Below are 20,445 nucleotides of genomic sequence, written 5' to 3' on the forward strand. Positions count from 1 at the left end.
CCCTAGCCTCAGTTTCCACTGCTGATAAAGACCTGCAATCTCTAGTCCTCTCCAACAGTCTGCTCCATCTTAGCCTTCAAAGGGGACTTTATTTGCCTTATCCATCTCCAATTACTTCTCTTTCCCATGCATGGTGTAAGTTTTCCCCCTTGCTTTGGAGTTGAAAAAGGAGCTGGCAATCCTGAATGGTGGGGCAGTGCTTGCCCACAACTACAGAGAGTAGCCACTTTGTCAGTTGGGGCTTGGCGTTCTGGCTGAGTCACATCTCCTCTTATTGAAGCCAGAGCAATTTGTATTGGCTTCGCAGCCTCTATTATGACTGTCCCCTTCTATCAGCCAGGGGCAGCTTGCTGCATGTCAGGGGCAGATTAGAAATGGCATCTGCATGCTTTCTTAGAATGCTTGCAGCTGACTGTGGGAGAGACAGAGGCCCTCAGAAGCAGTGATTTGGTAGCTTCCGAAGACAGATTAACATTTAAAGTGGAGATGTAGCTGGGAGGGGAAAACATACAACCCTGCCTTAATGGCACCTGATGCTACACGTACCACCTCCATGTTATCTTTGGAGATGAATCTGTTTATTTTAGCAGCCCCCAAACAGGCTTATGCTGCTGTGAATTGCAATCTGTTCTGCTTAATGCTCCATTCACTGAATTACCAGCTAAGTTTTTATTCTAGCCCTCTCTTACGGAATGAACAAAACAAAACCCATCAGAGTGTCTTGGGTTTTTTTTTTTTCCACCTCTCTCAAATTGCATGTGTAATTTTCTGATCTGGCTGTAGTTCTCCCCGCCTCCACCCCTTCTTTTTAAGTTTCTTCAATTTGTAGGAAAAGATAGGCCAAGAAGTGACCTTATATTTATTGCTACTGGTTCGCATTAAGTGCAAATCCACATGTGGCATATAGAAGAAAAAAATCCTCTCTAGTTGTTCATATGCCAACCCTGGAAAAGATCCATAAAAGTAAGACTTTTTTCCTTCTTCAAACAATGAAAACCAAGGCAGGCTTGAAGCCTTGGTTTTCTGTCCCTTCTCCACTTACTCCACTACAGACTTTGTGACCTTAGGAGAGGTTCATCTCTCCAAGCCTCCGCTTCCCTTTGCAAAGGTGGAAACTACTAAGAACTACTAAGCTCTTACCCCTTGGGGTCTCTGTGAGGAATCTCGAAAACTTCAAAAGTGAGTAAGCACAGAGCCTGGCACCTTTGTAAAGGCTCAGGAAATGTCGCTATAGTTCTTATTTCACTTTTGCTGAGAGTAAAAGGATTAATAGAAAAAGCCTTAACTAGGGAAGTTTGTTCCATCTGTGAAATCTGAAAGTGGTGTTGTACAGCACCCTTCTTCAAAACATGAACACTCCCAGGGGATGAGGAGAGGGAGAATGCCTTGCTACTCCTGCTTTACCAAGAAGGCAGTCATCTTTACTTTCCTCAGAAAAAGCGAAACGTGGAAAACTGCCTTTAAATCATAACTCTCCTGTCCTCGTTCAAATGTAACTCAACATACAGAGAGATTTTTCACTCTGATTTTGTAAAGGAAGTGTATACACACACATACATACACCGTTAAGGAGCTCACTGAATTCTTGGAATTTTCTTTGAATTCCCCTTTGAAGGGCACTTGGTCTGCATACCCAAATTGTTTGTAAATGGCCTGTCCAATATAGCAGTAGATCCAGAGGTCACATCTTACGCACAGGGAAGTTGAATTTGTTGATGGGTATGAGCACGTTGTCAGTGTTGACCTACATGTCCTGCTGAAGTGGTGATGCATGGCCCCAGCTGAAGGCATGTTTTGCAGTGGCTGTCCTGACCACCATCAGCCATAATCTTAAATCCATCCACATACCCAAGTACAGCAGAAATCCATTACATTTAGTTGGGCAGGTGCTTCTGCCCTAGATGTCCCACAGATTATCAAAGCCAGAGGAACCTTCTAGAGTACCAGATCCAGGGAGAAAAAAGTAAAGCACACTAATAGTTCTTGTCCTGCACATGGAACCAGTTTGTAGAATTTGTACCTGCTACTTTAGAGTTCCGCTCTCTGTGTGCTTCTGGTACTGTTGGTTGTCTTTTGAGAGGAGAGAGTAGAAACCTTCGTTAGGAAGGGATACTTATGACCTGCTGGTACAGTGCTAAGGAGGCTGGGCTGCAGGTTAGATCTCTGTGTGGACCAACTGACTGTGTCCGTTCTTTGGTCACTTTTAAAACCTACCTCATAGCTGGGAATGTGACTCAGTGGTAGAGCACTTGCCCAGCATTCATGAGGCCCTGGGTTTGACCCCCAGCACTGCTAGAAAAACAAAACAAAACCCCTGCCTCTTGGTCAGTGGCCATCATTAGGCTCCTTCTAGCATGGAGAAGCAGGTCCACTGTGTACCACCAGAGAACTTGAGGTCAGACTTCTCCAGTTAGAAACTCTTCACCAGGGCAGGCATAGTGGGAAGATGCTCAGGATGAACTGCTTTTTAATTCTCTTCACTTTTGTATTCACCCCAGAGACTGAATCCTAGCCAGCTGCACAAGCTAAGTTGTACTAACAGCGGTTGGACAATTGCAGACACCCTTAGAATTTCTCTTAGGTGTCTAGTTCGATCTCACAGCACAGAGATACCTGAGGAACCACCTCAAGACCTTACCTCAAGGGAAAAGGAGTCAGAAATTCACTAATCCATTTGTAGGTGCTCCAGTGGTGCAGTCAGTGCACAGTACTTAAAGAGAAATTCATTCATCCATTCGTGATAAGTTGACCATGTCCATACATAGTACAAGAGAGTAAAGGTAGACTTGCCATCCCACTTTTAAAACACTAGAAGGAACCAAGCCCAGTGGCTCACGCCTATAATCCTAACCACTCAGGATGCAGAGGTTGCAGTTCAAAGCCAACCCAGGCAAATAGTTTGTGAGACCCTATTTTGAAAATACCCAACACGGAAAAGGGCTCATGGAGTTACTCAAGTGGTAGAGCTCCTGCCTAGCAAGCATGAAACCCTGAGTTCAAGCCCCAGTACCACCACCCCCCAAAAAAAGACTAGGGCTTAAGAAGATGGTACCTAAAAGAACTGTGCCCAGACTTGCTCACCAATTTCCTATCAAAATGATACCTAATGCTCCTGCTTCTTTTCTTTCTCCTTAAACAGTGAGTACTCATTGGTGCTCAGCTTCCCTTAATCCATTCAGCAATAAATATTCTACACCAGAGAGTGGTGGTAGGCTAGTTAAGGTGCTAGCCTGACAGCAGTGAACTTCACTGCATGCAGGTTTCTATGGTGCTTCTAAAACTGTCAAGACAGAAACTTGGTCTTCAGAAGCTGATCTCTGTTTCATCTTTGTGCATGTCTAATGCAGCAATGGTGATTCCCTTCTTGGAGATGAGCTATCATATCTCAGATCTGCATCAGAAAATTTCACTTTCAAATCATAAGGCCATATATCTAATGTAGAATGACCAATGAACAATGTCAAGGAAGTGCCAAGAAAAGGGGAAAGAGGAGAAATGGAGTCTGCCCTCACTGTCTTGCGTCTGTCCTTTCTAGAGGATGGAGTAAAACTAGAGGACGCAGTGTGTCCTGCTGGTTAAAGCATCAAATTGTGGGGGAAAGTGTGAAAAAGGAAGCACACTGAGAACGTCATGTGGTTCCTAGGGATCTTGTGCCATGGAGTCCAAGTGGACATCTGAGAGAAAATCCAAGGGTGTCTGCAACCCCCAACTGCTGTCAGCACAACTCAACTTCTGACCTACTGAGAGAAACAATTTTGCTCAGCTCCATTCTTGAGCATTTCTATCTCTCTTCTTTAGCACCTTCCGTTGTTTTCTGAACAAATCTGAAATTGATAACCACACAAATGTGGTAATATGGGAAGAGTGGGCGTTGGTCTAAATCTCAGTGCTATCCCCCTAACCTTTGGGTGATGGCCCTGCCTGAGCCAGTGCCCTCTTGTAGCACAGGGTAAGAGCTCCTGACACCTGGTGCTCATGAATCGGACAGGAGGGAATATGCATTGCGTCCGACAACAAAGCAGCCCTCGGGAACACAGCTTCTCTTCTTCAGTGGGTGGGTGATGTACCAGTAGTCCTTTTTCACACCTGCTCCCCAAAGTGCCAACTCTAATCAATCAAAATGAGCTTGATCTGCCGATAGCTGGGCTACTCCTTTACCCCTTCCTAGTGTTTTTGTGCATGGCATGATGTCCACCATAGTGCTCTCCCAGGCTAGCCAGATTGACTTCTCTATGCCACTTTCCCATGCTCAAAATGTCCCTTCCAACCTTGTCAGACTTGTGCAGATTCCAGCCCAACAGTTACATCCCAGACAGGCCTCTTCTGGCCTTCTGAGCTCTCACGTCACTCTGCAGCAGAGAAGTCCTGTATAATTGCTATTATTAATTTTTCCGGAAATAATTTGTTCTTGTTTGTAACCTCCTCGGTCTATAAGCTCCTTGACTATGTGGACCGTTTTACTTATCTTTGCTGTCCTAGTGCATCACACAATACCTGGCACAGGTAGGTGTTAGGCAGCTGAAAGAATGAGGTCTCTATAATCCCAGATTCTAGAGGTCTCCTCTCTTCCCTTTCCCTTCCTTCTTCCTCCCTACCCCCTCTCCCTCCCTCCCCTTCTCCATCTGACCTCCTTGCGTAGGCTGATGTTGTGACCTCTCATCTCTGTGCTCCAGCTGCCTCTCGATACTTTAAGCCAGTGTGTCCATCATATGGCCGTTTGCACATTCTTATTTGTGGTGTTTTCCTGCACAATGCTGATTGGCAGTCTGCAACCCATCCTACCATCCTATCTTAACTTCTCTGGCCAGCATTCAAAGCTCCACCTGCTAACCCTCTAAGGTCCTCTAGGGACTCTCCTTCACCATTTCCTCATGTCTCCCGTCTACCCCAGGCATTTCAGTGTTAGCATACCCACCCTTGCTTGTGTTTCTTTCAGTCCTCTTTGACAAATGCTTTCCAAGAGCCTACTAAGCAAAAAGTTCCATGCAAGGTACTTCCTAGGGTAAAAAGATGAGTACAACACAGCTCTCACTTCTGAGAAACCTACATGGGGTGGGAGCACACACCAGAATCGCTAGTACAAGGCAGGCTATAGGCCATGACAGGTTCAAACTCAGCACCTGAACATTGTAAAGACTGGAGAATTGTATCTGCTTTGGGGATCTCAGGAAATGATCTGTGTGTGAGTAACATCACATTTTAGCCTTGGAATATGTTGTGATAGAGAGCAGTGAGGGCCAGTACCAGCATGAAGATGAAGGTGGGGGGCTGTGTGCACTGTGGCTCAAGTCTGTAATCCTAGCTACTTGGGAGGCGGAGACTGCGAGGATTGCGGTTTGAGGCCAGCCCAAACAAAAAGTTCTCAAGACCCCATCTTAATCAATAAGTGCTGGGCATGGTGGAGCACACTTATCATCCCAACTATGAGGGAAGCAGGTGGCCCCCTGCATAAAGTGAGACTATCTCAAAAATAACCAAAGCTAAAAGAACTGGGGGCATGGTTCAAGTGATAGAGTGCCTGCCCAGCAAGCACAATGCCCTGACTTCAATCCCCAGTACTTCCAGAGAGAGAGAGAGAGGAGGAAGAGAAGAGGAAGAGAGGAAAGGAGTAGCCAGAAAAGGTTAGGGCCAGTGTGCTGGGGCTAGGGGTGCTAAAGAGAGGATATGAGGATGTCATGAGGCATCATCTAAGACTTGGCTGACAGGGAAACCACACCTTTTAGGCATTCCTGCTCTGCCCATCAGGAGCTTTCAAACCTTACCAAAAGTCACTTCCTCCAGGACACTCTGACAATCAACTCTGACCGCACCTACCATTTTTAATGATGCATTTTGTTTTGTTTTCTGGGAATGTTGTATCACTATGTTGCCCAAGCTCATCCCATGAGCTCAAGCAATCCTCCTGCCTCATGAAATTATTTTAATTTGGCTATCCTGATTTCCTGTGTCTCTGTGGCCTCCTTTGACAGTCAGCTCCATTCCCCACACACACACCTTTTCTTTTTCCTTGCCTTAACTCAGTGCTTAGGATGGTGTTCTTGCCTTAGGCACTTAGTAGGACCAGAGGTCTGAATGCTCTGCACTGTGTTACTCATTTCTATACTGGAGGTGGAGCAGCCAGGAGTCCTGTCCTCAGGAAATCCCTGTTCTGGTAATCAGTAATTATGAGTAATTTCACCTCCATGTGCCTTGGTTTCTAATTTGTGCAAAGGGATTAATAATTCCTTTCCTGCCCTCTTTAACTTTGCCGGTAAGGACATGTAAGTTTAACATTTTAAACACCGTAGTAGTATAGACATATAGGTCTTTGCAGCACATTCATTTTGCATTGATGAAGGAGTAATTTGCCTTCCTGTGCCCCCCTGCTGAACACATAGGAGTTCTGGAACAGGAAGTTATGATTATGGGTAAATAAGAGGCACAAGAACCCTTCTCTCTTTAAACTCCTCAGACTTCAGGGCACTGCTCCGTGACTACCTTGTGAACGTTAAAACGATTACCAGATTACCAAGGAATTTGCTACTAAATGAGGCTAAGAATTAGCGGTGGTGGTTGGCTGAGCAGAGCAGGCCCTGGCAGCCCATAGCCCTCCATGCCTCATAGACGGGCCTTTAGGGGCGATATGGAAAATGACCTGCGTTGCTGCGGGCTGGCCCCCTGGTGAATAAAGGAGTGCATTATCTGCATCTAAGTAGTCTCGGAAGAGTTCTTGTTGGAGATTGACGACCATAGCGCTAAGTCCTTCCAGCGCGGGAGAGTGCAAAGCAGTGTCCCAAGGGCTCTGTCAGTGACAGGAGCCTGAGTTGTCAGAAAGAACCATGGCCATAAAAACACAGAAGGAATTAAGAGATGGGCTATTGTCATCAGAAGTGAGGGCTGAGCACCTGCCACTTAGGTTCATCTGCCAGTCAAGCATACTACACTGTCCCCAGTTCTCACTCCTCTCTCAAGCCTATGTCCCAACACAGAGATGGCTTTTTTCTCTTCTTTCCGCGTGGAAGTTTACTGACCTGGGACAAACTAAATTCAGGCCCCGTCGGGCTTCTGGAGTTCACAGTCCAGCCTGGTGAAGTAAAAGTTATTGGCGGGGAGGCGGGGGGGAGGGTAGATGATGACAAAGTCAATGTGCTGGTGATGTGCACGGAGAGATAATATTGTGGAGTGGCTTGGTGCTCTTGAGAACAGCTGTTAACCTTAAATAATCCAAAAAGACTTTGTGGTCCAGTTAGCTTAATGTAGTGTGAGTTTGAGAAATAGCCATGAGCAGAAAGGCAGTGAGGGCCAAGCTGGAGAGAAGAGCTCCCCAGGCAGAAAGGTCAGTAGTCCCCAAGATTGGGACCCAGTGGAAGAGAAAAAAATATTCTAAAGCTGACTGCAGTGATGACTGTACAGGTCTGAACACACTAAAAGTTGTTAAGTTGTACCCCTTAAATGGGTGAATGGTATGGTATGTGAATTTTATGTCTATAAAGCTGGTTTTAAAAAGAAAAAAAAATCCACTGGAGAGAAAGAGGGTAAGACAGGCTGGTAGGTCTGCTGTTCCAAAGGATTGGGAGAGACTTCCACCAATTGTTAGGGTTTCTGCACTGAGGGGTGTTGGACTTGTGAGGTGCAATGGAAAGTTTGTACCTGACAAAAACGTAAGCAAGGGGGTGCATGTGCACAAACAGGGACCTGTGCCACCCTTGTTGCCTAGGCACTGAGACAGATTGTCGGGGAAAGGACCTTTCTTCCCTGGGTTAATCTGATTCCAAAAGGACAGAATTCAGCTTATCCTGTCGACAGGTTACTTATGGTGGCCCAGACCAAAAAATGAAAAATGAGTGGGCTAAAGAAACAAATTTCCTGGAAGTAGAGAGAATTGTCACTAGGGGCTGTGGATGGGAAGGGATGGAGGAGATGATGGATACGGTTAGATGTAAGCGCTAGTGCTCCTCAGGTGACTGTAGTTCACAGTTTATCTGGATTTTATAAAGAACTGGAAGAGAGGAGTTAAAGCTTCCCAACACAAAGAAATGATAAATATTTGAAGAGATGGAAAGTCTAATTACCCTCATTTGATCACTATACTTTGTGTACATGTATCGGATTACCACATTTTTCCCCATAAATATGTGTGACTATTAAGCATTTTTCAAAACAAATTTTAAAAAGAGTTAGTAGAAGCTGATAAATAGCTTAGGCTTGTGCCCCTTGAGTATGAATCATTTTGTCCCTGACTCATCAGATAGGAAAAGCGGACTTGAAACATGACTCCTGAGGCCTCTTTAGTCTATTAAGAATGAGAAGCACCAGAAGGAGACTTTAGAGCTATGGGACAAGTTGGCTTTCTCCTGGCGTGTGGTTGCTGTTCCTCGTGTATTGTGGCCATTTTTTGCCACTCCACTCACTGTCCAACTATTCTCCACAATGTTTATTCATTTCTAGGATGTAGTCCGGCGTGGAGAGATCATAGACAATGACATGGAGGATGAGTTCTATCTCCGGCGTTTGGATGCAGGGCTCTTCGTTCTCCAGCACATCTGCTACATCATGGCTGAGATCTGCAATGCCAATGTCCCCCAGGTAGGAAGGGCTTCCCCGATGGGCCTGTTTCTCCCTGCCTCCTTCCTCACCATCTGCATGGGTGAAGACTCAGGAAAGGGTGGGTTGTGCTCTACTTGAATTCCCTCAGTGTATGGGCTCCATTTAAGGAATCCAGACTCTGTGTTCTGGTGTCTGCCAGGACACATGATCCTTTTTTCCCCTCCCTTCCCATTCTTCCCTTCCCTATTAGATTCGCCAGCGAGTTCACCAGATCCTAAACATGCGAGGAAGCTCTATCAAGATCGTCAGGCACATCATCAAGGGTGAGTGGAACAGTGCTGGGCCTGGGGCTCCAGAGAGTTACAGGGTCCTTATGAGAGTCCCCCTCAGTGCCTGTGGTGGTGGTACACAGGATATTCTTACTCGACGTGTGAGTTTCTTACCATTTCATCATGCTGGATAGTTTGTGCCAGAGCACAGAACACTAACCTCATTCTCTGCCTTGGACCCCTTGGTTCCAGAACTAAACACACCACAAGTAAGAAGCAATAGGGCACAGAAATATTTGTTAAATAAATAAGGCAAAACAAAAAAATTCAGTTCCTAACTGCATGTATTGGAAGGGAAGAAAACAAGGACATGACAAGAAACAGCTGGAATTATACAAGCCAGAAAGCAGTAGATCCGAGGCAGTGTGATGTGTGGAAGATCATGCCTACCTTTCAACTCCCCTAACGGTGTGAGCATGCTCACTTTGCTTATTTACTGTGAAAAGAAAGGAAGTTTGCAAAAGTTGGATGGGTGCTGCTTGGCACATGGCGAGGGCTCAGGTAGTGTGAGTGTCCTGCCTTCCCCCACCTTCCCTACAGTGGCGCCTATGCTGCTGAGTCTTTAGCTGATCCTGCTCCAGCTAGAGTGGTGGCTCTAGACCCAGCTCTGGGATGCAGCACCACCCTCGGGTCTCTTAGGCATTAACTGGGGAGCACAGACAGACACGTGGTGGGTTTAGACATTACAGTACTGATAACACCAGAGTTTAGAGAGTCCAGGTGGGCTGGGTGGTCACAGCCAGATCCATTTTCTCTGACCTTTGTTCTGCCCATTGCTAAGCTAAGGGGTTGGGCTAGATTGACTCAAAGGGTTTTCACCTTACAGTGGCTCATAGCCCCCTTACAGGTGCAAGATGAAAGGGAAAGGAACTAAATGAAGAGAGGCTCTGGATCTGGGATCTGCATCCTGGCTCTGCCATTTCCTGTTTTCCTTGGGCAGGAGACCCAGGTCTCTGCCTCATTGACTGGCCAGAGGGTTAAAGAAGGTGATCCAAGTGTATGGGAAATATTTGACCCTTAATAAGCGCTCAGTAAATGCCAGCTAGCACGACTGTTATGAAATGTTATGATAATTATCCTCATCATTATTATCAGTGAGGCACAGCTAAAGTCCCGTGGGAAGGCTAGCCAGAGAAGTGGCACTGAGCTGGTCTATGAGGCTGGGACAAGGACATTCCAGGAAGAAAACACAGTACATTTGAAGGCATGGACTGCAAATCACATCTAGGCACAACCTTCCCTGACTGAGGACATCATACTTAGTGTGCTCATTTTGCAGATGGAGAGTACAAGCCTTGGCAAGGCTCTCTCTTCCTGAGAGAAGGAGGGTAGAGGGGAACTGGGAAAGGGCCTGGTCTCAAGTCTCATTTTCCATGGAGTCCCTGAGTGCTCCTTTCCCATCTCAGCGTGAGATCCACCTGAACTGTGCTGGAGTTGGCAGCCTCTCCCGGAAAGTAGAGCTGCAATGATTTGCGATTCCAGCCTATAAATGGCATTGATTTCTAACGCCCACATGTTCAATTAGAACCTCTTATTGCCCTCAGCTCTGCCACCTTGCATTTAGACTTCTCCCTACACCTCCATCCCTGTAATCAAAACAGTCATCGTCCCAGAAGGAAAAAGTGTTGTCAGTGGTGCTGACACATAGTAGGTGGATGTTTTCCTTTCTTAACCGTACCTCACATATAGTGGGTTATCAGAATTTCCTGAGTTGTGAGCCCACCTCCGTCTCCCTCTTTCTGTTCATCCTCAGTGCGTGTTGAAGTGTTGGCTCACTCTCAGCACTGAATGGAGTGAGTCTGACCGAGTCTGGGTAGGCGAGCACAGTAGCAAGCAGGCAAATGGTGCAGACACCATCTCTTCCCACTCTCTGCCCCTCTCCTGTGGCTTTCTTCCCTCCACATGTCACACCCCTATACCCTGACTTCCAGCCCAGAACCCAGCCTCCAGCTCCCTCCCTGCCACCCTTCGCAGCCAGGCCTGCAGAGAGTCCCACCACTTCTGCCTCCCAGCTCAGTCTTGACTCCATCCTCTCCTCTCCATCTCTTTCCCCATCCTAACACCCTGTTCATTTCCTTCTGAGCCCTTATCACAATCCGTAATTGTTTCTATTTACATGTTTGTTTATTCTTTTGGTCTGTCTCACACATTTAAATGTAAGCCCTATGTGTAAGGGCATCTGCCTCATTTACCATGTCTCTTCAGCTCCTGAGCAGTCACGCTTCTAATGGGAACCCAAATACTATAAGCATTGATTGCTGAATTAATACAGCCCCTTGTATGAATGTAACCTGGCAGGCTTTCTAAGACTCCTCAGAGCAGCTAAGCACAATGGTAGGTCCTGTGCTTCAAAAGGATCACCTGCCATCTGTCTTCATGGGGTCTGTAGCCTTCTGAGGAACCTCAGTGTACCGATGGCCAACCGTAATTCAAGGGGAATGAAGCACACACTCCGGTAACCACTGTGGGTGTTGTCCTTCGCGAGGCTCTGGGTCCATGCCAGAGAGGCAGGAAGCAAGAAAGCAAGGGAGCACCCTCCTTGGGCCTTCACAGCCTAGTGATTATAAGGCGCTAAGTGCTGCATTAGAGTTGTGAACAGTGAACAGCCTGTGCTGAGAGTGGCAGGCAGCCAGTCAGTCCTAGAGGCAGAGAAGGGTGTGGCTGATGAGAGGAAGAGGGTTCTTCTCAAGGGCGAAGCTCATCCCAGGCAAAGGAACAGGCTCAGAGGCAGGGAGGAATCAGTGGCCTTGCCTAGGGCTCCAGCAGGTAGAGCATTGGTAAGGGAAGGATGTTGCTGGGCAGAGCTTAGAGTTCGATCAGGTGCACAGTGACTTTTGGGGTATGGGTAGTGACTGCACTCCCTTTTTAGCCAGTAACAGGTGAACATTCTCATTAGAGCTCACAAGAGATACTGGTTGGGAGCATTTGAAGCCATTAGAGTGTGGAAGTGTAAATCCAGAGAGTTGGACACCATTGCTCAGGCTGAAGAGGTCCTTATCCTCTGCAGGCCGGGGTTATAACAAACAGTTCTCAGCCACATAGCACTCCTTGCCCTGACTCACACGTGCCAGGGGAAGCCCATCGTCTTCTCTTGGGGTCTGAAGTCTGCACAGTGTGGCCCCATCTGTAAGCCACTGCTGCACATGGCACAGGGAGGACCCTCAGGACCCCTCACTTGGTGGTGGGAGGGCAGTGTTGAAGTCATAGGGGCGAGGCTGCAGTGGGGCTGGAGACAGGCCACATCTTTTTTTCTTTTCCCCAGGTGGTACTAGGGTCTGAACTCAGGGCCTCACACTTGCTTTGTTAGGCAGGCAGTCTACCACTTGAGCCACTACACCAGCCCTAATTTATGTTGGGTTTTTTCCAGATAGGGTCTCACAAACTGTTTGCCAGGGCTAGCTTTGAACCACGATCCTCCTGATCTCTGCCTCCCAAGTAGCTAGGATTATAGGATGAGCCACCAGTGCCCAGCTACACAGGCCACCTCTTAAAGCCCATCTGCTCTCCTTCCTTCCCCCGACCGCCACCCTTCAATTCATCATAAAGCCTGAGAAAACAAAGCCTCATAAAGAAACCAACTCATCATCAGTCTGTCCTCTTTGATTTTAATTTTGTTTTTCAGTTTTGGTTGCTTTATTTTTTTTTTTAACATACTAATTAGATGCAAGCTTTTTGCTTTGATTTTATGGCCTACATATTTCCTAAGTTTGCTGGCAGGATGACAGCTGATGTATCCCTTGAGGTCTCAGGAAAATGCTGATGAGGCAAGCCCAGCAGGGGACTTTTCCCAGGAATTTCAGTCCTCTTTCTTGTGGTTTTTCCTCCCTCCTTTTTGGGGGGGGTGCCAAGAGAGCAGGGAATAATTGATAGCTCATTAAAGTCCTGCTTTCTGCAGACTGCTTACTCGGAGCTCCCAGAGTCCGGCCTTCCGGAACTGGCAGCAGCTCTGGGCCTGAGGACTGTGGACCCTCACAGGGATCCTCAGTCCAAGGGCTGAGATGCCCACACAGAGAAGGGCAGGCCAGACTTTGGGCTCAACAAGGACAGCAGCAGCATCCTGTCTTTATTTTCTGGTGCCTGGCACCAGGGCTTGGTCACTGCTGGGGAGTGTGGGTGCATGCTGAGGTTGGGCTTCAAGGACCTCTATGCTGGTCTACAAATCTAGGGCCCCACAGGTAGAGTGGTCCCTCGCTGAGCGCCAGCCGTGCCATGCTTTTAATGTGCGTTCTCTCTGTCCTCCAACAACCCTGGAAAGTAGGATGATCTCTGTTTTGCAGAGAAGGAAACCAAGGCTCCCTGAAATTAAGCAACATCACCTGTGTCACTAGTGGTGTTGGAAACTGGGTTCAGACACAGACAGGACTATATACAGTGAGTGGTGCCTCCATCTTGCAGAAAGGAAATCTCTAGATATGCCTGTTGACATCATGAATGCCCACAGGCTTTTAAAAAGAAAAAGGAAATTCAGGGCATACACCCACATAGAGTACCCATTTGCCACTACAAGGACCCAGCTGGGCTCCTGAAATGAGTCGGATACACTTAGGAGGAAGGGCCTTATAGTCCCCTCACATGGTCAGAAGCAGAGTGACATCTGTGCTGGTTGGGGACACTGTGGAAATGAGGAAGCAAGCTTCATCCCTCGGAGAGTAAAGGAGCTTAAAGATAGATGTGGGAGGCAGGGGCAGAAAAGGAGCTGCTGGGGTAGTGTTTTGTTTGTTTGTTTGTTTGTTTGTTTTCCAAAAGGTTTTACATACTTATTACTGAGTTCATTCTTAGGACACTCAAAGAAAAAGAAAAATCAGATTCCCAACTTAAATTGCCCAACTGTCCAGGCAATGTTGACATTTTCAGCTTGATAGGTTAGACAAACAGCTGTTGACCATGATACAGCAGAAATATGTGTGTCATGCCATGCAGTTCTGTACCAACCCAGCTTGGTTCTCCTCTAGTGTCCCCTGTTGGAGTTGTACCTGATTTTGTTACCAGTTTCCATCCGAATCTATCTTGCCTTTGTTCCTTGGCCAGAAATTGCTTGATTCTGAAAGTCTTGTGAGAAGACATGGTGAAAAGGCTGGTCAAGTTCATCCACAATGGTGGACAAAAGCAGAAGAGCGCTTCAGTGGTTTTTACATGGTGGTGTGCACATCGCATAAAATGTGCCATTTAAGCCATTGCTGGCATCACCACTGTCTACCACAGAACCTTTCTTCATCTTGCAAAACTGAAACTCCAGACCCATGAAACACTGGCTCCTTGTTTCCTCTCCCTGCATCCCTGGCAGCCTCTATTTTACTTACTGTCTGTGACTTCGATCATGCTAGGTTAAGGAGGTGTCTCCACAGTGAAGCACGCAGAGTGTACATAACTTCGGGTCATCTCTTTGGCTATAGTGGAGGAATGTGACCTGGGAGTGCTTCTTAGCGTTCATGCTTGTGCTGAGGATTACATCTTATAGATGTTTGAGTCCACTGGTAAAAGTCATGGCTGGGAAGCAGCCATACTGACTCATACTCACTGGTAGGTGAGAAGAACGAGCCAGAGATCTCCCAATGCTTTTAGACAGTGGCCTGTGCCGCTTTGATTTGCTTGTGCTTTTATGACTTAATCTCTTCATGGAAGCCCATCAGTATTTCTATTGTTCGGAGGCTCAGCCTTGTCACTGTGATTTTAAAGCTGCAAAAGCTGATAGAATTGACGTTTTGGTGACATGATGGGACATATGAGACCCATGCCCAGATATTAGTACTATGGCTACTGTGTCTTTGGAGGCAGGAAAGGACCATGGAGAAGGCCTGTGTGTTAGCCCTGAAGCTAGCTGCCTGTTGGGGCCAAGAGGAATCTTAGAGACACCAGCAAAGATGTAGATGGCCACTGGATTACTGTTCCCGGAGCCCCACACCCAAGTTCGCCCAAGAATAGTCTCAGAATGCTCTGCCTTGGACACTGAGCGGGTAGGGAGAAGAACCACCCTGTTAGAACCAACCATGGTAAGACTGTGGAGTCTACCATGAGGCGCTTGGGCTCCCATCCAAGCCCTGTCTCTTCCTGGCCATCTGACCTCAGGCAGCCACTTGCCCTCTCTGAGCCACAATCTGTTATTCATAGGATGAGGAGCTTGCCTCAAAAGGCTGCTGGGAGAATGAGATGAACTGTCATTTGTAAAGGGTTTACACATTGGCTGGCACCTAGTAAGTGCTGGATGAATGTTATCTGTAGACTGTTGAAACTCGTTCCTGAGCTAACCCATCAGTAGTCAGTAGAGCAGGGATGCACAGAACACCACCAGTGTCTGCATGTCTTTGTAACTAAGGACAGGCTAATACATAATATGTTTGCATCTTGGTTTTCTTCTCTGCAAAGAAGCAAACCTAAAATAAATACCACCAGTCTTGGGTTGACCACTCAGGTTGAAGTGCACTCGGGTGCCTGGGAGCAAGACAGGAGTGAGACTGGCTCGGTACTGGAGAGTCTTTCCTTGGCCTGCAGCAGCCTGGACTCAGTACCAGCAGGAAAGCTGTGGGCCACTCCTTGGGCCTTGTGGGGTCTTGGAGCTCAGCAGGTACCTTACCAACTAGCTGAAATGTCAGCAAGACTGTGATCACATAACCTGTTAGCAGTGTGAGCAATTCCTTCTTCAGGTATGTTCGCTTAGACATCCCTGATGAAATTACTCCCCCCAGCCCAGCAGAGTGTTCTCCTTTAAGCTTCCAAGTTCATTGTTGTCAGTAGGGAATCTCTGTAGGGCCCAAGGATCTGCCTTTCCAGTCTCTATTTTGTGGTTATTTATGTGTCTTCCTGGGTTTTCAGTGTACAAGCACTGGCCTTCCTTTTCCCTTCTCTCCCTCTTCCTTCTGTATTTTTCTTAAGGGTGAGTATTTAAGGCCTTTGGGTAACAGGGCTCTGACCCGAATGTGAGCACTGGTCCAAGTTCCTGCCCTGGAACACAGCTCTCCCCATTGCCAGCCTCCTTTGTCACCTCACTCACCCCCTTAACATAAACAGAACAGCTTGTATTCCATGTCTGAATAGTAAACCTGCTGTCTAAAGTTTGCTTTAATATTTATGCGTTCAGCACTGCTGCCTGGTTTTGAGCTCCATCAAAGCCTTTATTCTAAGAGCATTTGAAACTGCTCGGGAAGTAAGGAAGGGAGTTGATGTGCCTGCCATCATTCTCTCTCCAGCCACTTCTTCCTCTTCCCCTCCCCCTCCCTGCTGGTCCCTCATTCACTCTCTCCTCCACCTAGGTCTCCAGCTAGCATCTTCCTTTCTCTCCCTCGTTCACACACACACACACACACAGAGCAGAGAAAACTCTCCCCTAAGACCTCTGGGACAAATCTGTTCAATATTTATCAAGTGCCACAGCAGCTATAATAACCAGAGGTGTCCAAGACCACCAAGACTGCTCTAACCAAGACTCTCCTCTAAAACAAAGGATAGGGGACAAGACTAAGGGCCAGGAGCAAGCTGTGTTGTGGGTGTGGGCTGCAGGAGGCTGGGTCACCACACCTGCTCTGGATCTGGCTCCGTGGCTGTCTGGCTATAGGACCCTGGCCAGTCACCTGCCTCTTGAGGTTACAGTCCCTTTCTGAGAACACTGCCAGCTCTGTAACCTGGCTAAAAAAGTGAGGTTCCAGGACCCACCTGATATCTACCCTGGCCACGGAGGCCCTTCACCATGAGACCGTCCCTCTAAGGCTTGCCTTTCATAAGGTACTACCGTAGCCTTAGTTTCCGAGAGGCTGGGGAGCAAAAGGGTAGGATATTGCTTAGGTAAGAGGATGCCACTTTGGGGACCAGTCCTACCCCCAGTGCCTTTTTTTTTTTCTTTTTCTTTTATTATTCATATGTGCATACAAGGCGCAGTGCCTTTTTTCATTGCTGACACAGGTTCTAAGGTTTAAGTTCCAACTCCTCTCCCAGCCTAGACTTGGAAGTTGCCTCAGTTCTCTAATAGCCTCAAAACTTGTCCATGGCTGCAGAGATGAACCGACACAATGTCTATAATGCCTGGCTCACGGTAAAGGTGACACCCCTTCAGTGGCCCTGTCCCCTCCTTCCCTCGGCTTGAGAGACCAGTGAGAGGGCAGCAGGCCTTGTTCTTAGCTGTAGCAGAGGGGTTCAGAAAGGGGCTGACAGGCTCTGGTTTCCTCTGCTTTGTGCATCTGAAATCAGGTCCCTCCAAGGAAGCTGGCTTCACTGTTGGAAAATCACTGCCCCAAAGGATTCGGCTCTTCTCTGCATTGTCCATCCTGAGTCTGAGGAGACACTGGAAGAGCAGGGTGTTAGTTTAATCTATTAAGGCTTCTGCCTGCAGACCTTGCCTCTGGGGTATTAACTGCTCTGATGATCACTCTTTGTCCCTTGGGCAGTGATGGCATTGCTCACCTGTGAGGGGAAGACGGAGGTATCCACCAGGCTCTCAGGGCCATAATGGGAGGCATCTCAGTCAGCTGCTGTTGGAAGTGATAGATGGGCCTCTCAGAGGAGGAGAATTTCTGTGGGGAGCACACAGCTGGCACATATCTGAATCCCAAATCCCATTTTCCAGCACATGTCCAAAGTAATAAACAGGAAGGAGGAGATGGAAGAAGTAGCTGGAGGAAAATCATTTCTCAGCATAGGGAAGGAGTGCTCACTTCTTCCTCTCTCCCTAGTCTAACGTGGATCTGGATTAGCAGATGTTTTCTTATGCAGAAGCCTCATGAGTTCACTCCATTGTTCTGTCCCAAGCCAGGCCTGGCCAGGGTCCAGGGAGTATAAGTGAAAGCAGAGAACTTATTCTCTGGCCACACTGCCAGGTGGCCCCCAAGCCAGGCTCTGCTAGAAACTTAGCCAGGTGAGGGTCCCAATCTAGGGAGAAGGACAGCAGAAGGTAGTCTACAGGAGGTAGAAACTGAGAAGCCTGAGCACCAGAGCAGAGGAGGAAAGCGATGACCAGGCAGTTTGCATAGAGATGTCTCTTGAGATGACCTTGAAAGACGGATGGGATTTCCCTGAATGACATCGCCAGCCTGAACAAAGGAGGCTTGGGGAAGAAAGTAATGTTTCTCAAACATCTGTTATTTACCAGAAACTTGACGCTCATTTTCAGAACAGACTACCCAAGGTCACTTAGGATTGTGAGGCAGAGACAGGGTCCAAACACAGCCTACTGTTTTGTGCCTTCTCCCCTCTGTGGGTGCAGCCATGGATGTCAGAGACATGGGGAGCCAGACGCCCTATTCCCACTCCTTTCTACCATGTTCTTTCTACCTGGCCACCTGCTCACCCCCATCTCCTAAAGTCAGGCACCACATTATTTGGAGAGGGGGTCACTTTTGAAAATGAAATGGAGTATTGCTGATTATTATACTGGAACAGTAGGTAATCCAAACCTGGATAGCCACTCGGAACTCCTTGACAGTGTCCATACCTTCTTGCTGCTCCTCCTGGTGTGTGGAGCCCCTAGCTCGCTGCCCTGCTGCCCCTCCCCCAGACAGCCTCACGGAGTTTATGTGTATTGGTTTATTGCCCTCCCTAGCAAGTGCAAAGCTCCAGTACCCCGCCCCACCCCCCCAAAAAAAGAAAGAAAAGTAGGGTAGGCTCTGCCCGAGCAGAGAGCTCCATCTTACTTTTTTTTTCCAGTGCCAGAGATTGAACACAGGACCTCACACATGCCAGGCAAATGTTCTACCACTGAGCTGTCTCCAGCTCTTTTTAAAAATTTATTTTATTTTGAGACAGAGTCTCAGTAAGTTGACCAGGCCAACCTGGGATGCATGCATTGCTACACCCAGCTGATACGGATCTCTTATGGTCATTACTTTATTCTCATTACTGCAGGTAGTGATGCTCACCTGAGTGCATCAGCATCACCAGGTTGCTGACCCCAACTGGTGGGTTCCTATTCAGAGGGATTGGGGTGGCCCAGGAATTTACATTTCTAATAAATTCCCACAGGATGCTGAGAACAGTGCTTGTCTCAACCCCCTTGTGCGACTTAGCAAAATACCCGAGGCTCTGTAATTCATAAAGAACAAAAATATATTTCCCCACAGTTCTGGAACCCAGGAACTCCAAGATCAAAGTGCTAGTTTTTGGTGCCTGGTGAGGTCAGAAGGCCAAAAATGCTGCACCCTCACCTGTTGGAGAAACAAAAAGTCCTTACTAGCTTGCTGCCCTGGCCCTTTTATAAGGAAGGGTTTAATACCATCCCTGGAGGCAGAGCCCGACCACCTGCTGGAGACTCCACCTCTTAACACTGCTGCACTGAAAAGTAACTCAGTGTGAATTTTGGAGGGACAGAATCATCTGAGCACAGCAGCATCTGCTGGGTTCATGCTGAGTGAATAAATGATGGATGAGGAGAGGGTGTGCAGGGAGAGGAGCCTAAGTGCAGAAAGGTAAGTGAGGCCCTTCCACTGGGGTCCTCGAATGCAAGCCCAGGAGTCTGGCCACCACAGGCGCCTCACTGGGGTCCAGTGATCCAGAACAGTGAGGAGTGACCCAGCTTTGGTGGATCATGTGCCTCAGATCCAGCCTAACCTTATCCTTTTCCCCTAGAATATGCAGAGAACATCGGGGATGGCCGGAGCCCCGAGTTTCGGGAGACAGAACAGAAGCGCATCCTGGGCTTGCTGGAGAACTTCTAGAGCCTTCAGCTGAGCATTGAGGACCCTCTGCTCCCTCCCACAAACCACTTTTACACAGCTGTGTGACTTTCAACAGATTAAAACTAGTTTTGTATCCCTGGGCTGGCATTCTTCTAGTGAAGCTTTCCCCGTGCCCCATCCCCGCACCTGCACAGCACCTGTCCCAAGGCACGTCTCAGGAGCTAGTGTTGCCTCCCTCTGTCTCCTGGGAAATGGGGAGGGTGTGGACTGTGGACCCTCAGGCTTCTGACCCCAACACTGAGAGGCTGGATGTGTGACAGTGAGGTACCCGGCCTCAAGCTGCGGCTTCCTCTGAGCCCTCAGCATAGTGTTCCAAACCCCAGCCTCACGCCCACTGCGGGTGGGACGGGTAAAGTTACAGATACAGTGTCCCCTCCCAGTTTCACTTGCTGCATTTCTGATGTGAGAGGGTCAGTCTAGCCCAATGCTATGCCACAGTGCCTAGTCATTCGCCTCACTTCATCTCGTCACATAGGCATGGGTCATTTCGCATCTTCACCAGAAGCATGTTAGTCCAAGAAGACATTTTGAGAGAGAGAGAGAGAGAGGCCACAGTCATGTGACCTTTACTGTATTAAAGATTTGTTATAATTGTCCTATTTTTTGTTAGTTACTAATTACTGTGTTTAATTTATGAATTAGACTTCACTATAGATGTGTTTATATAGGAAAAAGCATAGTATATGGAGGGCTTCTGCACCGGTGTCAGGTGCCACCCCAGAACAGTGACCTGAGTCCCATGTGGTAGTTGAAGCTCCCAGGGGATTCCGAGAACTGGGTAAACTGCAGCTGTAGGTGGACAGGCCTCAGGTGCCAGTCCCCACGGGCATGGTTGGTGCGTAACTTTGGCCTCTGAGAATCTGCATCCCCAAAATGGGCCCTTCATGGGGATGACAGCACATGACAAAGATTTGGGAAGGAGCTCTGGAAGT

General features: G+C 47.8%; 1 protein-coding gene across 4 annotated transcripts in view; it reads left to right on the forward strand.

The window, feature by feature from the left end:
- The window catches only part of Ctnnbl1 (catenin beta like 1), a 152,733-nt gene extending 132,621 nt beyond the window's left edge, over positions 1 to 20,112 (forward strand). For all 4 annotated transcript variants that reach the window (XM_020172490.2, XM_020172491.2, XM_020172492.2 and 1 more), the window contains 3 exons: positions 8,428 to 8,565; positions 8,777 to 8,849; positions 19,404 to 20,112. In XM_020172490.2, coding sequence (XP_020028079.2) covers positions 8,428 to 8,565; positions 8,777 to 8,849; positions 19,404 to 19,492 — 300 coding nt within the window. In that variant the 3' untranslated portion in view covers positions 19,493 to 20,112. The remainder of the gene's footprint in view (positions 1 to 8,427; positions 8,566 to 8,776; positions 8,850 to 19,403) is intronic.
- Positions 20,113 to 20,445: the final 333 nt, after the last annotated feature.

Source organism: Castor canadensis, chromosome 5, assembly GCF_047511655.1.
Source record: "Castor canadensis chromosome 5, mCasCan1.hap1v2, whole genome shotgun sequence".
Classification (NCBI taxonomy): Eukaryota; Metazoa; Chordata; class Mammalia; order Rodentia; family Castoridae; genus Castor; species Castor canadensis.